We start from the raw sequence: 16,144 nt of genomic DNA, 5'->3' as shown, positions 1-16,144 counted from the left end.
TCCAAAATCATTTTGATTTCCAAGTCAGAGTCAGCGTCTTCACTGTACCCCAAGTCTCACAGAATGTCACCTCTCTATGTCAGTGAATTTGTTCTGCCTTAGCTTCTAGTGGATTGTTGACACAATGGCTCTTCCCTTGTAATTGTAACCATAAGGGCTGGTATACCATGTTGTATCCACATGTCATTCACATAATATTGCTCTCAAATTATTCATTGGTTGACAGGGCATGGTGGCTTATACCTGTAATCCCAGCACTTTGGGAGGCCAAGGCAGGAGGATTTTTTTGAGCTCAGGAGTTTGAGACCAGCCTGGGCAACATAGGAAGACCCCCATGTCTATAAAAAATAAAAATATTAGCCAGGCATAGTGCACACACCTGTGGTCCCAGCTACTTCGGAGGCTGAGGTGGGAGGATCACTGGAGCCCAGGAGGTCGAGGTTGCAGTGAGTTGTGATTGTGCCCCTGTATTCCAGCCTGGACAGCAGAAGAAGACCTGTCTCTAAATTAAATAAATAAACGTTGGCTAAATAAATGAAAAAAGAAAGGAAAACCAGCAATAGTTTTCTTAATAAATTTTCCATTTATTTCCTTATATATATTTACAAACCTTTTGGTAGAAAATATTTTCAAAATGTATGCTTATTACTGCCTCATAAGAACAGTCTAGAAAATATAATTTACTTCATTCAACGATAGTGAATTTTGAGAACCTCCGTAGTTTACTACAGATCAGTTGAACTGAGTGCTTACATGAGTACCTACTTTGTGCCAGGCAATATTCTTGGCACCAACGATCCAACGGTGAGCAAATTCAAGTCTCTGTTCTCATGGTCTCTTCACATTCTGGAAGTGATGGATGATAAACTAATACGTCAAGAAATGAACACGCACTTTCAGACAGTGATACGAGGAAGCTACAGCAGGACGATAGGCTAGGGGGGTGATAAGGGTGGCTGATGGTGGGAACTCTGAGGCTGTGACCTGGGATCTCCTACTTGGATGCCAAGAGGAAACAGCCATGCCATCTGGAGTCAGAGTTGTCCAGCAGAGGGACCTGCCTGTGCATCGGCCCTTCTGCAGCACATACAATCTGCATCCATGGCAGATGAGGACAGGATGGTTGGGAGTACAAGGAAGGAAGAGAGAGACTGGTTCCCAATGAGATTAAAGGTGATTCAAAGCCAGATTATAGTTGGCCTTCTAGGTCACAGGAAAGAATTTCCAGTTTATTATGAAAGGAGTAGGAACCCATTGAGAGTTGAAAGCAGAGAATGACATAAACAGATAACATTTCAAATAGAAGCGCATACGTACATACACATGTGTGCATGCATGCACACACAAACCTGATATAGTAAATCACTGGACTGTGGTTTATCTCTTACTATAAAAGTATTTGAAATTGTGTTTAATTGAAGGGTCTAGGTATTTGAGGTTTTACTGCATATATAGTATTTTAAGATTAATGAAATAGTCACACTTATTTTTCCAGTTTCCTGCTTTGGTAGGCCAACCAACTTCGCGCAATCAAATGAACACCGATTTCTTTAAAAATGAACAAATACCCTACTTGTACTCATAGCCTCATGAACTAAACCTCAGCGGAAGGTCGATCAGTGCTGCTTCCTGGGGTGATCTCTGTGCAGGAGATAGTCTTTCAATTCTCTTAGGCTGATGATGTGAGATTTTAATGCAAAAAACAAAGTTGCCCTCAAAGATTAAATCTTGTATATTCTTCTGTTTACTCCACTCGTATGTGTCTCGAGTCACAGGCATATAGCAGGGTACCCACCAGTGACCGCTGGTTCTCCGAAGTTAATCAGCTCTGTGCGACTGAGGCCACACCCTGCAGTTAGAAATTATAGTTGGCAATGACAGCTATAATTTTGTCATTTGTCTGTGGCTGGGGCTGGCTTCTAAAACCCGGTGTGGATAGTGACATCTAGTGGATCTCCAGTAGATCAGTTCCGTGGACCGTCAGGTACCAGGTGAAGAACCACATTCTGTGGTGCCACATTCGAAAATCCAAAATCTATTCTCTGGGATCTAAAACATGAAGTTATCGGGAATATTGAAACTTAATTTATTGTTTTTTCCCCACAGACCGAAGATCCAACCATGGAGCGACCCTATACGTTTAAGGACTTTCTCCTCAGACCAAGAAGGTGAGGCTTGTGGGTATGGGTGGGTGGGGATGCCTGCCCTGCATGCTGTGGGTATAGGTGGGGATGCCTGCGCTGCGTGCTGTGGGTGTGGGTGGGTGGGGATGCCTGCCCTGCGTGCTGTGGGTATGGGTGGGTGGGGATGCCTGCCCTGCGTGCTGTGGGTATGGGTGGGTGGGGATGCCTGCCCTGCGTGCTGTGGGTATGGGTGGGTGAGGATGCCTGCCCTGCGTGCTGTGGGTATGGGTGGTGGGGATGCCTGCCCTGCGTGCTGTGGGTATGGGTGGGTGGGGGTGCCTGCCCTGCGTGCTGTGGTGGTTGACTGTTGCTGAAGACGATTTTAAGTGTAGCCTTTCAAGTCACACCCCTTCTTACCAATTTTCTTCTGTTATGCATTCAGTCATAAGTCTCGAGTTAAGGGATTTTTGCGACTGAAAATGGCCTATATGCCGAAAAATGGAGGTCAAGATGAAGAAAACAGCGACCAGAGGGACGACATGGAGGTACGTGGATGGCGTCAGGCCTCTCTCCTTGCCTTGAGATCATATTCATGTTTTGCTTTCAAACTTTATAATGGAAGGAAATAAAAGTTTAGAAAACTTAAATATAAAAAAAGTACATATGTCCGCAAATTAGTCATTGATAGTCTACCAGTGCATTTATTTGTTTTGGTTAAAGTTGAACTTTTTGTGTTACAGCACGAATCTTCTGAGAGATTTCTCTTTAGACAATGCCATGCCCATTCCCCAATGTTAGCCCCCCAGCTCCGTGGAAGTCGCCTCACACATTGAATTCTGTTATTGCTGTGGACTTGCAGCTCTTTGTAAATTCCTTTTAGCCATTGAAGTCGCTTCAAAGTAGGTGAAGGAATTCAGAAAATCACTTTTTTCCAAGTTTCTTACTCATTTGGCCACAGGTGACAGCCTGCAGTAGAAAAACCCTCCTCTAGAAATGCCATTCTGGAATGAGCTGACCAGAGGATGTCCCTTTTTTCCTTGCCGACAGAGCTGCTCATATTTACCTTGTCACAGACTGATGCTGTGGGTCCTAGCGTACCTTTTCAGCACACGCCTCGGACAGTGCTGTTTTGTTAGACAAATTCTCATATTCTCAAAGTGTCCATTAAATGAGACCTCTCTAGGGCTTATTCTCACATCTGTTTGCAGCTGTTGCATGTATGTGATATGTGAATACTGTGTGGTGGAGAAGTTACCCGAATACCCCTCCGCCTCAGCGATCATATTTCCAGGCATTATTTCATTTCCAAGCCTTCATCTCTATATATACATGAAGAGGAATAATGTGGGTGGTAGAAATTTATGAATGTTAACATTTCTTAAGCACGTCAACAGATTTTCATCTCAAATCCAAGGAATTTTTTGCACTCTTCTTGCCTTCCAACTGCAGTAACCAGTGAATTACTTAATTTTCCAGTGATTTTAGCAGAGGATGTTAGGAAGCAAATATGTAATGCCTAAAATATGTGCTGTAAAAATGGAACTCAAATTTTGGTACCATGAAACCCATTGGTGTGGAGTGGACACAGCCAGTATAGAGGGCCTGAGTAGAAAGCGGCAGCTTTCAGACTCCTGGCTCCTGCAGTTGTTCGGGATGCAAAGAGGAGGCTTCTCTCTCAAAGCCCGCCTCCCTGGGGAGCAACAGGGCTCCGGGCCTCTGGTCCCCTGCGCCATGATTTCTGTTAGAACACAGGTGCAGCGCAGCTCATCTTCCCTGCTCCCTTTACCTCATGGAGGTGTTGAAAAGATGACAGCTGTAATGTGACCCGCATCATTGGCAGGGCTTTGTACAGCCTTGGAGGCCCTCAAGTCAAAATAACAAACATGACATATAGGAAGAGTACGATGTGACTTAAGTAGTGTCACCAGCTGTGCAGATCCAAATCATGTTGTCCTGCAATGTAGTCATCTTAGAGGGCAGCACAATTAATTGGCCATTACTCAAAAGATTTTTGAGGTGTTTCTAGAATTGATTATTTTTTTTTTTTTTTTGGCCTTCAACTGGGAATTTACTCAAATGTGTCCCCGAAGCCATGGCTAGAGCCAGAGAGCCCCAGAGCAAGGAGAAGGGCACACAGGGCTTCTCCTTGCTGCCCTTGTGTGACCTCTTCCTCACAGCCAAAGAACCAACCTCATAATCATCCCTCTCACTTTATTCCACAGCATGGATGGGAAGTTGTTGACTCAAATGACTCGGCTTCTCAGCACCAAGAGGAACTTCCTCCTCCTCCTCTGCCTCCCGGGTGGGAAGAAAAAGTGGACAATTTAGGCCGAACTTACTATGTCAACCACAACAACCGGACCACTCAGTGGCACCGACCAAGCCTGATGTGAGTACCATGTGATGGTCAGGAACACGTGCACATGCACAGCTAGGGACAAATATGGCGGCCCTCTGGGACAAGGCTGGGAAATAAATCATATGTCAATAAGAGCAGATGGTGGTGTGGTACGAGGTTCCTCTCCATTTATGTAAAGCATGCAAGAGCAGTCAGACCTTGTATATTGTAAGCAATTGCCTTTGAGTCACATGCTGCTATTTTCAATGTGAGCTGATTTATTTTCTATGTATTCTTTTATGTCGATTCCTGAAATACAAAGCAGAGGTTGTTTTTCTTAGACTTATCTTACATTTGTTGATTATATTGTTTTCTTCTTCACGTTTCTCTCCCAACTGACCCAGAACAGAACCAGCAAGCAAATTGGCTTTGCAATTTTCTGTTTTCTCTAAGTTTTTGGATTTTTACTCTCTTCAAAGTGTTGATTTGGAAACCTCAGAAAAAAATTTTTTCTTTTTTTAAGGAAATGTTACCTTCTTAATATAATCAGAAACACATGGCAGAGTTGCAAAATCAGAATTAGTAATTACTGTGTATTTTAATCCCTCACCAGCCTCAGGGATGCAGTAAACCAATTCCTGTTTTGTTCCCTCAGCAATTTGCGGTTTGATTGATAGCAAATAAACACTGGTTAAAACTCATGGACTTTAAAAATGGTTTTGTAGCAGCTTGTTTTTAAATCATTTTATATAACAAGATCTAAGTCTATTGATAATACATCAAAGGGCAAAAACAAAGTCTTAAGGAAAAGGAATTTTATCCTAGAAATTATGAGCTGCCTGGCAGCCAAGACAAGGAGGTAATTATCAATGAACTATATAACTTTCAGTATGTAATAAAAGCAAGTCTACAGGATAGTATAATTTTCTTGTCTACTCGAACTCTGAAAGAAATTGGCTAATAATGCATTTTAGACAACAAGCAGTATGAGGTATCATGTTCTTAAAAACCTTTTATCTTTAGAAATTGCGAAGATACTCTACATATGACTGTGGTTGGGGAGGGTGGCCAAGTCTTCTGGTCTAGGTGTTGTTTAATTTAGAGATAAAGCTCACAGAATCTGGAACAACAAATAACCTGTCTTCCCTGAGCCCCCAGGTGGGTTCTCGTGAATATCAGCCGTTCGTGATCAGCTTTAGACAACCCAGCGTGGGCATTCGCTCAAGACAGCACAATAGTCTCAGGACAGCAAAAATATCAGAGCAGCTGCGTAATGCTGAACTATCTTTTGTTAAAATTTTTTTCCATGGAAATAGTTTGGTGGATTCTTTTTGTTTTTTATATTATTGCTTACTATTTCCTTTTGATTAATGCCCATAGCTATTAGAATTGTTGTAATCCATCGTAGCTATTTGTAGTAAAAATGAATTTGGACCCACCTTGGGCTTGGTTACATGTAGTGACTAGAAGAATCTTGGCAGCAATATCCTAAGCAAAGCACCATTATCTACCTTTGCTCAACAGCATGAGAAAGAAGTACCTGAAAAGGTAGGTCCTTATGCGACCTCTGCAGAAAAGTGGCTAGGAGCAACTCACAAAGGAAAAAATTCTGACAGCTAATACATATATGGAAAAATATTCAACTTCATAAATAAGGATCATGCAAATTGGAGTTTGTATTCTGGGGACAAATGGGGATAATTGCTACTTTCTCTACCTCACTGAGTTGTGAAACTAATGAGGGAATTCTGGAGAAAACACTTCCTACATTTTTAAATATATACTATTTTTTTGATGGCTCCACAGGTGTATACATGTCCCCACACTCATCAAGGGGTGTGCATTAAACATGAACAGCTTTTTAGTGTGTTGACAAGACCTCAAAAAGGGGTTTAAAAGAGAAACCATCTTTGGTGACAGTGTCCCAGAAACTAAAACAAAAGGTATAACTTGCTGGCTCTTCACTAGTCTAGAGCAACAAGGGAAAAATGCAGTTCTTTTTCTGTTGTTTGTTTGAGACAGAGTCTCAGTCTGTCACCCGCAGTGGTGCCATCTCAGCTCACTGCAACCTCCACCTCCCAGGTTCAAGCAATTCTCCTGCCTCGGCCTCCTGAGTAGCTGGGATTCCAGGCGCCCACCACCATGCCCGGCTAATGTTTGTATTTTTATAAAGATGGGAAGTTTCACCATGTTGGTCAAGCTGATCTCAAACTCCGCTCACCTGAGCTGCCTAGCAGCCAAGACAAAGCCTCCCAAAGTGCTAGGATTACAGGTGTGGGCCACCGTGCCCAGCCAAAAAATGCAGCTCTGAATCCAAGTTCGGGTTCACATGTGGTTTTGGGAGAAGGCAGAGGCGTAACTGCCCTATCAGTGAGGCAGCAATGTCAAAGGGAGAGGCTGAGCCAGAAAGGACACAGCAGGACTTGGCAGAACCTGAGGAGCGCCTGCTTCCAACGGGCATGACTTCTAGAAGGCAAGAGGAAAGTTAGTTAAGGAACAAGAGTTTCCACCACAACCTCTGCTGGCAGGCTCTTTATTGGGATATAGTATAAGTTCATTTCAGATGTGTGAGAAAACTTTAAAATTCGTGTTTTAGAAAGAGTCTATAATGAGTGTTCTTGATAAGTAGTATATTTCAATTAGTCTGAAATAAAGATTTCAACTTTTGAGATACTAACTTGTGACATAATTTTTGTTAATGGGATATACTGTCTTATTGAAAGTGTCTGTGAGAGTTTTCCCTGAAAAACTTTTTGGCATTTAAACTTGTACACTAAAAGCCTCTGACTAGTATTTTCCCCCAAAGTATGATTATGATTGCCTATAATTTAGTGCAAAAAAAAAAGTTTGTGTGTTTTTTTTTTTTTTTTGAGAAGGAGTCGCACTCTGCTGCCCTGGCTGGAGTACAGTGATGCAATCTCAGCTCATTGCAACCTCCACCTCCCGGGCTCAGGTGATTCTCCTTCCTCAGCCTCCTGAGTAGCGGAGACTAACAGGCACACGCCACCACACTCGGCTAATTGTTGTATTTTTAGTAGAGACGGGGTTTCACCATGTTGGCCAGGCACGTCTTGGGCTCCTGACCTTAATGGATTCACCCGCCTTGGCCTCCCAAAGTGCTGGCATTACAGGCATGAGCCACCACGCCCAGCCCAAAAAAGTTTTCCAAATTGAATCAAAACTTTTAGATCCTGAATTGAGAGCATCATGTGACAAAAAATAGGGTATGATGTTGCAGTGTTCAGACCCCGGCTGACTAGAGAGGTTATCTCCTGATGTTATTAGGATTTTTAAAGTAGGGTAAAGGGGGGAAATGCAGTGTCACGATTTTGAGATTCTGTCAAAATGAGCTAGAAAGCAGCTGAAAAAAATTCATGTTGGATCAGGTATACTTCCCTCCAGATGACAGCTTTGAATTTGTACCTTTTGTAGTCTTTGGTCAAATTGCTGGTGACCAAAAGTAGCTGCCTTATGATTGCTGGATTTCTAGAAGGATTGGGACTGCCCAGCTGCTGTGTGAACTCACCTGTCACCTCTGCTCCCAGAGGCCTGACTTGTCACTTTGGCATATGGGCGGAGGACTTTGATTTCTGTTTTTTATTAAACACTAAGGTATATTTTGAAATCCATACCTGGAAGATGCTCAGAACGGTGTGACTAATGCGTTTTAAAACTGCATGTATTGGATTGCAGTGAACCTTCACCTATTTTAGCCATGATGTGGTGGCAGAATTCTCACATTGGATGACCTGCTAAGTTGTCAGTGTTTGATGCTGACACTTCAGTGGGCATCTGGCCCTCCATGCGCATTGGACTGTCATGAAGGGCCCGATCTCAACCGCTTCTCTTCTTCTCCTTCCCCCTTTCCCGCGTGCTCAGGGACGTGTCCTCCGAGTCGGACAATAACATCAGACAGATCAACCAGGAGGCAGCGCACCGTCGCTTCCGCTCCCGCAGGCATATCAGTGAGGACTTGGAGCCCGAGCCCTCGGAGGGCGGGGATGTCCCCGAGGTACGATGTCACCAGAATGCCGCAAAGCCCGGCAGCTCCTTCTTTCCATGTTCTCCAGCTTGATTTTATATCATAATTTCTTCTCTCAGTAAACATTGTTGAGAATGTAAAGATTACAGTGACGCAGTGAATTAATTACCAGCTGGATATTAATTAACTTGAAAGTGACTCTAAAAGTCGTATTTGACAAGGATATGTGGTTCTATATTGATAGAAATGGAAATAACATTATTTTCATTATTTTTTTTTTAAGACAGTGTCTTGCTCTGTCTCCCAGGCTGGAGTGCAGTGGTGCAATCTCAGCTCACTGCAAGCTCTGCCTCCTGGATTCAAGCAATTCTCCTGCCTCAGCCTCCTGAGTAGCTGGTATTACAGGCACGCACCACCATACCTGGCTAGTTTTTGTATTTGTAGTAGATATGGGTTTCACCATGTTGACCAGGATGGTCTCAATCTCCTGACCTTGTGATCCGCCCACTGCCTTAGCCTCCCGAAGTGCTGGGATTACAGGCACATGCCATCACACTGGCTAATTTTTTTTTCTTTTTTTTTTCTTTTTTTTTTTTTTTTTTTTGTATTTTTTGTAGAGACGGGGTTTCACCATGTTGGCCAGGCTGGTCTTGAACTCCTGACCTCATAATCCACCCACCTCGGCCTCCCAAAGCGCTGGGATTACAGGTGTGAGCCACTGCGTCCAGCCCACATTATTTTTCAGTATGAAAATCTTAAGATATTTTTACTTTGTAATTTATTTTTCACCAGGGTCTAACTATGTCTCATTAAATGACAACTTGTTTTTATCATAGTTGAGCTATCGAATGAGCCCTGTAACTTGTTTGGGTATCATATGCATATTTTTATTGAGTCGCTTTGACACTTGAAAGAGATTTGTTACCATGAAAATATAAATTTAGGTGAATAGAAATGTGTAATTTTCCCTTTAAATAGTTACGGTATGTTACTTAAAACGTTATGAAATAAACAACAGATTAGCCATAATCTTCCATGCTGTCTTATCAGCTCTGTTTACATACTAAAAATCCATTCTTCTTAGACATTGTGTTAGGAAGGTCATTCACAAATGCAGTGATTCAACTTGGAAAAGCAAAAGTAATGATTCCATAATACGTTCACTCTAAGTTATTTTATACCGTTGTTTAATTACAGCATATAGCTTCTATACTGCTGTCATGGTGAATCCTCAGTGGTTAAAAGTAAAGAAAATCCATGACAATTGTTTGTAAGCTCCCGAGAAGCATGTGTGTGTGTTTGGTTTTTTTGCCCACACATATAGTAACAAGTGCTGGAAATCAGTCACTGTTCAGAGAGGCAGTGTTATAAAGTGGGTAAGAGCACAGCCTCTGTCTGGAACCAGGCCTCTTTGATTCACATCATGGCCCTACCACTTGCTAGCTGTTACCTTGGGCAAGTTATTCTCTGTGCCTCAGTTTCCTCATCTGTTAATTGGGGGAGGAGTCATGTCTTCCTCATGATGATTGTGAAGGTTGTGTACCTCATGAGAGGCACTTAGTAGGTGTTAATTGTAGTTACCACCATGGCTATTGTTGTTACATAGCTTTGTTGGGGAGCTGGGTGGATTCCCAGTTCCTAGCGTTTACCCCAGTGTCTCTTTCTCTGAAAGCCTTGGGAGACCATTTCAGAGGAAGTGAATATCGCTGGAGACTCTCTCGGTATGGCTCTGCCCCCACCACCGGCCTCCCCAGGATCTCGGACCAGCCCTCAGGAGTTGTCAGAGGAACTGAGCAGAAGGCTTCAGATCACTCCAGATTCCAATGGGGAACAGTTCAGCTCTTTGGTTGTAAGTAGTGGCCTTGTTTGAAAGAAAAGCTGAGCAATGTTTTATTGTTTTTTGTTGCTTTAGGAGAATCTCTTATGTAAATAGTGACCAAGGGTCTTCCAGCTCCCAGCTAACTCTGACATTTTCCAAAGTTCCTCCTTCCCTAGGAGAAGCAGGACTACACTAAAATTAGCCCCAGCAGGTGAGAATCTTTCTTAATTTGGAAGGCAGCTTTGCTCACCCCTATACCACTAACACTTTCTTGGTTTATAAAGAACGCAAAGAAGTAAAACTTCATGATGTCTGTAATTATTAGCTTTGACCTTGTAGAATTCCTTTCCCAGCCAAAAGGCTCATGAAAATAGTACCTTTATCACAAAGGTAGTATTTCACAGTAACAGTTAAAAGCCATCAGGCCTAATCAGTCCTCTTAAGTCATATTCTGCAGGATTTATCATTCTCATTTCGCTGATAAGGGCATGATGCTTAAGTGGCTCATCCAAAACAAGGTTTGAATGGGAGATAGAAGACATCTCCTAAGTCCCAGAATATGAACCTTGAGAAAGGTTGTGAAATTGTGACACTGTCATCAAGGTAGCATTTTAACTTGGGCTCTCCACCATCAGAAACATACTTTCTAGAAGCTTCAGATGGGCTTAATGCCTGAGCCCAGTGGAATCAGTCCCAAAGACTTCCATGTTTGACAGTACAAAACTGTGCAGAAATAACCCATAGAAAATCCCTGCTTATGCTTAGAATTAAGAGCAAATGAAGTCTCAGTGTTTCTCAAGAAACTGAACTTAAAGGTGTGCAATAAGGCCGGGCGCGGTGGCTCAAGGCTGTAATCCCAGCACTTTGGGAGGCCGAGACGGGCGGATCACGAGGTCAGGAGATCGAGACCATCCTGGCTAACACGGTGAAACCCCGTCTCTACTAAAAAATACAAAAAACTAGCCAGGTGAGGTGGCGGGGGTGCCTGTAATCCCAGCTACCCGGGAGGCTGAGGCAGGAGAATGGCGTAAACCTGGGAGGTGGAGCTTACAGTGAGCTGAGATCCGGCCACTGCACTCCAGCCTGGGGGACAGAGCGAGACTCCATCTCAAAAAAAAAAAGGTGTGGCAATAGTAGATGATGGTAGTCACGCCACTGAAAATAGCATCCTAAAAAAAGTAATCATTACTGTGACCATAACCAACAGAAATGATAGCACTGCATGCAATGTAAAAGCAAATAAGTACTCACAAATTGTTACTTTTGATTATGGTGTTTTTATTTTAAAAGACACTATAGGCCTCTATTACATGAATTGCATTTGTCATTCAGTTAATGTGATTTCACATTAAAATTCTGTGACTTTTTCAAAAAGAGATGTGTCGCCAAGGTGAAAATGTAGTACTAAATGGACAGGATAAAAGAGATTGCATATATATGGGATATTTGAATTGGTAAAACTGTTGTTATAGAAACAACATAAACAATGAAGCCCTGTTTTTAAGACCTGTAAAACCAAGGAGGTACTGCAGAATCCATGGCAGTAACACACCTTTAGTAAACCAAGTAAACATCGTAATTTTCTTCAGCATTAGTAAGTTAGCAATTCTAGTTCTTTGAATGGGGAGCTCCTGCATTTAATTATTCTAGATGCATGAAATATCCTTAAGACCCAAATACAATATCGTATTATTTTCACATCGTGTTCACTGTTAAATGAGAGTCAAATAGGATATTTGCTTATCGGGATTACTCTGTATTCAAGGGCAAGAACTTGAGCTTTGGCTGGGCACAGTGGCTCATGCTTGTAGTGCCAGCACTTTGAGAGGCTGAAGCAGGCAGATCACCTGAGGTCAGGAGTTCAAGACCAGCCTGGCCAACATGGTGAAACCCTGTCTCTACTAAAAATGCAAAACTTAGCTGAGTGTGGTGGGGTGCACCTGTAGTTCCAGCTACTCAGGAGGCCGAGGCACAAAAATTTCTTGAACGCGGAAGGCAGAGGTTGCAGTGAGCCAAGATCACGCCACTGCACTCCAGCCTGAGCAACAGTGACACTTTTATTCAAGACTGATTCTTTCACAGTAACCAGTGTGGAAAGATGTGAATTGTCCCCCATCCCTACCACAGAGTCTTCTTGTACCATTTACTTATCACAAAATATTAAAAATGAGTGAATACTAGAAATTGATACCATGGATAAACTTGCTGATAAGGAGACTCTGGCCTCTGTGTGTGACCTGCTGCTAATCTTCATTCCTGTCAGTTAGGCTTCATTTAACCACATAGACTAATACAAACAAGTGAGAGGAATATTAGACACTACACACTGTATCTTTTTTTATTTTAGCTTGATCTCACTATTTTTAATTATTCCTGTCTTTGCTACTTGAAGTCCGCTTAGAAGCTGAAATTGGCTGAGCATGGAGGCTCACGCCTGTAATCCCAGTACTTTGGGAGGCCGAGGTGCGTGAATCACCTGAGGTCAGGAGGTCGAGACCAGCCTGACCAATATGGGGAAACCCATCTCTACTAAAAATATAAAAAATTAGCCGAGTGTAATGGCGGGGGCTTGTAGTCCCAGCTACTCAGGAGGCTGAGACAGGAGAATCGCTAGAACCTGGGAGGCAGAGGTTGCAGTGAGCTGAGATCACGCCACTGCACTCCAGCCTGGGCAGTAGAACAAGACTCGGTCTCAAGAAAACAAGAAGCAGCAGCAGCTAAAATTGTAAATACCAGATCTTTCAGAAGTAGGCCAAGATGGTATCTGAGCTCCTCTGAATATAGGATACAACTGACTCTTTGTCAATTGTAATAATCAATAAATGTGGGTAGCCACATATCACTATTTCTTCCTCTTTTTCCCTCTATTCACATCACATTAAAATTTACCTGGAGGGTGCCTCTTAAAGCAAACGACAAGACTGCTAGCTTCTTCCTGTTTGTAAAGCAGCATTCGAGTGTTGCAGAGTCCTGTTGAGTCTCCTTCCGAAAGTTTTGGTCTCCTCTTATTTTTGCCATTAATTCTAAGGACTGATCAAAATTCCAGTCTGCTTAACTGAAAATTAAAGTGGAAGATGACTTTTTCAAGGATGACTGTCCTTGCTCTGAAAAGATGTTTCGTTTAATTACCTTCTAATATCGAAGAGCGGTGAATATGGTTGAGTGATGTATTTGTTAAACCAATGAAAGTTGCTTTTAAGAATACATTTCTTGATGCTTCCTGTCTTTTCCTCTCCTTCCAGCAAAGAGAACCCTCCTCAAGGTTGAGGTCATGCAGTGTCACCGATGCGGTTGCAGAACAGGGCCATCTACCACCGGTAACCCATGCTAATTTCCAGTCATCAGTTAACTTTTTGGGCTTTCATTTACAATCATCTGGGCTGCTGCAAAAAGAGTTTTTCCTGTGTAAATTTATTTACCATATAAATGAGATGTTTTTAAATTTCCTGGCAAATTGCCCTAGGAAAGTGGATTTCCAGTACAGAGAATTGTTACTGCCACCCATCTCTAAAATGCTGGAGCCTTCACTGCTTTAGTTGTTCACCCAAATTTATACCAATTTTGATTTGCTCACTTAAACTTCTTGGTACATTCGTAATTCCTCTTACTTTACTGAGTTACTATAGTTATGCTCTAGTGATCTGTACTTTGAAAACACGAGTCCCTTTAACCGGGAAGAACTCTTCTGGGCGACCATCCACATGTTCCTTTCCCTTCCTAATGACCTGAAGTCTGAACTCTACAGAGCCTCTGTACCTTCTCTTTAAAGGCAGCTCTGCTCACCAGGAATTGGCTATAATTCTTTCCAACTCTCTCATCATTTTAATAGCTGTCAGCAAATGTAGAAGTGTAGGGAATTTTGTAACATCTGATGTATGTAAAAATAAATATTCAAGTTGGAAGGTAGACTAGAACTGCCTTGAGAGATGTTTGATGTATACATTAAAAATAAGAAATTTTACATAAATTTGTTTCTTCTTTTGGAGGTGAAAATACGTGGTTTTAACGTGTTCAATTTGATATTTTACCTTGACAGTTTTTGTCTGTTGCTATAAAACCTTGATCATTTTTAAGACTAATAATGTATTATGTATGAATTTGAAGGGGGAAAAGTGCATTTAAGGTTTTTGAAATCACAGTGTCTTCCCTCTCGTGTATGTTTTTTCTTGACTTCAAAGGATATTTCGGCCTAGGTTTTCATTTTTTATGTTTGAGAAAAAATTAATGACTATACTAGTCAAGGAAGCAGCCAAAATAATCGAGTCATTTGTGACTTATGCTGGAGAGGCTTAATAATAAGCTTGAGAAGAGCATCTTTTCTGGGATGGTTTCAGTACAGGGCCCCACAAACAAAATAATTAACTGAGGTGGACTGGTGGGATCCTTCTCAGCCCCATGATCTGTGATTTTCCTTGAACGAATGGCACTTTCTCTCCTTTTCCAAATCAATGTCAATTTTATTTCCCAAAGAGCTCACTTTCCTGGAAACTGGTGATTCCTCCCTCTTTCTTTGTACTTTGTGATGCTGTAAACTCACTGATCACCAGTGGCCTCTTGAGTTTTGAGTGTTGGCGGATTTTAGAATCTGCTAATTATTTGATAGTGGGGGGCAAAACCAGACCAGCTTTCCATTTTTCTCTAAGGCAGCTCACTCTTTTGAGGTTGTCATTGTTTACCCAGATCAAGGATGAGCCACCTCGGGTGGCATAGGGGTCAGCTTCCTTTGTGCTACTGGTCATCAGCGACTGCACGGCTTTGTCTGGACAGAGTGGGTTTCAGGGATTCTGATCTCATGTCACCTGCCTTACAGCGCTGCCACAGCAGTGGTCCCTGATTCAGACAGCCGTGGGTCATCCCCTAAGTGCATTTTACTGATGTAAATTATCATTCACAGCCCAGTGCCCCAGCTAGGAGAGCACGTTCATCAACTGTCACGGGTGGTGAGGAACCAACGGTAATGATCCACTTTATCAGACATCAATGGCAAGAGGCTGTGGGGCAGTTTTAATATTTCATGTAGTGGTGAATATACGCTCTTTTTAAAAATAAGATTAGCTCCTTTGTGCTACAAAGCTGCGCACATTTCTTATTTTAAGCTTCTCATTTTGGGATTATTTAAAGGTACTGGGTAAGATAGAATGATTTTTTAGTTCCACATAATTTTCTTAGGAATACTATCAGGCTTTGGTTAAGTGCGTTTAACTTGACCATTTAGAAGATATTTTTGGCTGTAAGTGTTTGTACTCCTGATAAGCTTTTCCTTTTCATTAGAATGCATGGTCAAAATAATTTGGTTGGAAGATAATCAGAAAAGCTACAGGAATTGCATGAGACTGAGTGTGATTTCTGGGTGTGCCCAGGGCCATTCTCTTTTCTGTATCTCCCCTACCACATTTCTAACAGGGGGTTAGACTTTTCTTGTCTCCAGAATGTACCAGTGACCCTTTCTCTGCCACCAGGGGATCTCCTCACAGGAATGAACAAGTTTCCATACCAGGGGAGCATAATTAAGATATATGTGATCTAGAAAAATTGATGTTTCTGTAAGCCAACCATTCTTATTCATTATTTTGAATAATTTATGGTATTCTTGTTTGTGGGTGACTTAGATTTGACCATGTATTTTAATTGCCTGTTTTCTACTTGATCCCTGAAGTTAGGCTAGCTTGTAGTTTATGCTTTGCACTGCAGTTGCTGTTTAAAGAATTTCCTTATTGTTTCACCTGTGTTGTATTTTGCTGTAACTGCTCGTTACTTGTGGATAGCTTTACGTATACAATTGCTGATTTTCTAAAAGATGTTGATGACTTCAATTTAATGCTCAGCATTGTACAGGGGAAATTCAAACTGGCAACAGTCAGCCCCAGAACACTCAGCTCAGG

At 42.1% G+C, this 16,144-nt stretch overlaps 1 protein-coding gene across 4 annotated transcripts in view; it reads left to right on the top strand.

Annotated features, from left to right (window-relative positions):
* NEDD4L (NEDD4 like E3 ubiquitin protein ligase) overlaps positions 1 to 16,144 on the top strand; it is a 358,982-nt gene that overhangs the window by 281,819 nt on the left and 61,019 nt on the right. For all 4 annotated transcript variants that reach the window (XM_073006275.1, XM_073006274.1, XM_008013964.3 and 1 more), the window contains 6 exons: positions 2,107 to 2,168; positions 2,566 to 2,668; positions 4,346 to 4,512; positions 8,341 to 8,473; positions 10,116 to 10,292; positions 13,505 to 13,579. In XM_073006275.1, coding sequence (XP_072862376.1) covers positions 2,107 to 2,168; positions 2,566 to 2,668; positions 4,346 to 4,512; positions 8,341 to 8,473; positions 10,116 to 10,292; positions 13,505 to 13,579 — 717 coding nt within the window. The remainder of the gene's footprint in view (positions 1 to 2,106; positions 2,169 to 2,565; positions 2,669 to 4,345; positions 4,513 to 8,340; positions 8,474 to 10,115; positions 10,293 to 13,504; positions 13,580 to 16,144) is intronic.

This window comes from Chlorocebus sabaeus, chromosome 18 (genome assembly GCF_047675955.1).
Source record: "Chlorocebus sabaeus isolate Y175 chromosome 18, mChlSab1.0.hap1, whole genome shotgun sequence".
Taxonomy (NCBI): domain Eukaryota; kingdom Metazoa; phylum Chordata; class Mammalia; order Primates; family Cercopithecidae; genus Chlorocebus; species Chlorocebus sabaeus.
The sequence above is the reverse complement of the archived record's forward strand: the minus strand, read 5'-3'. Positions and strand labels throughout refer to the sequence as shown.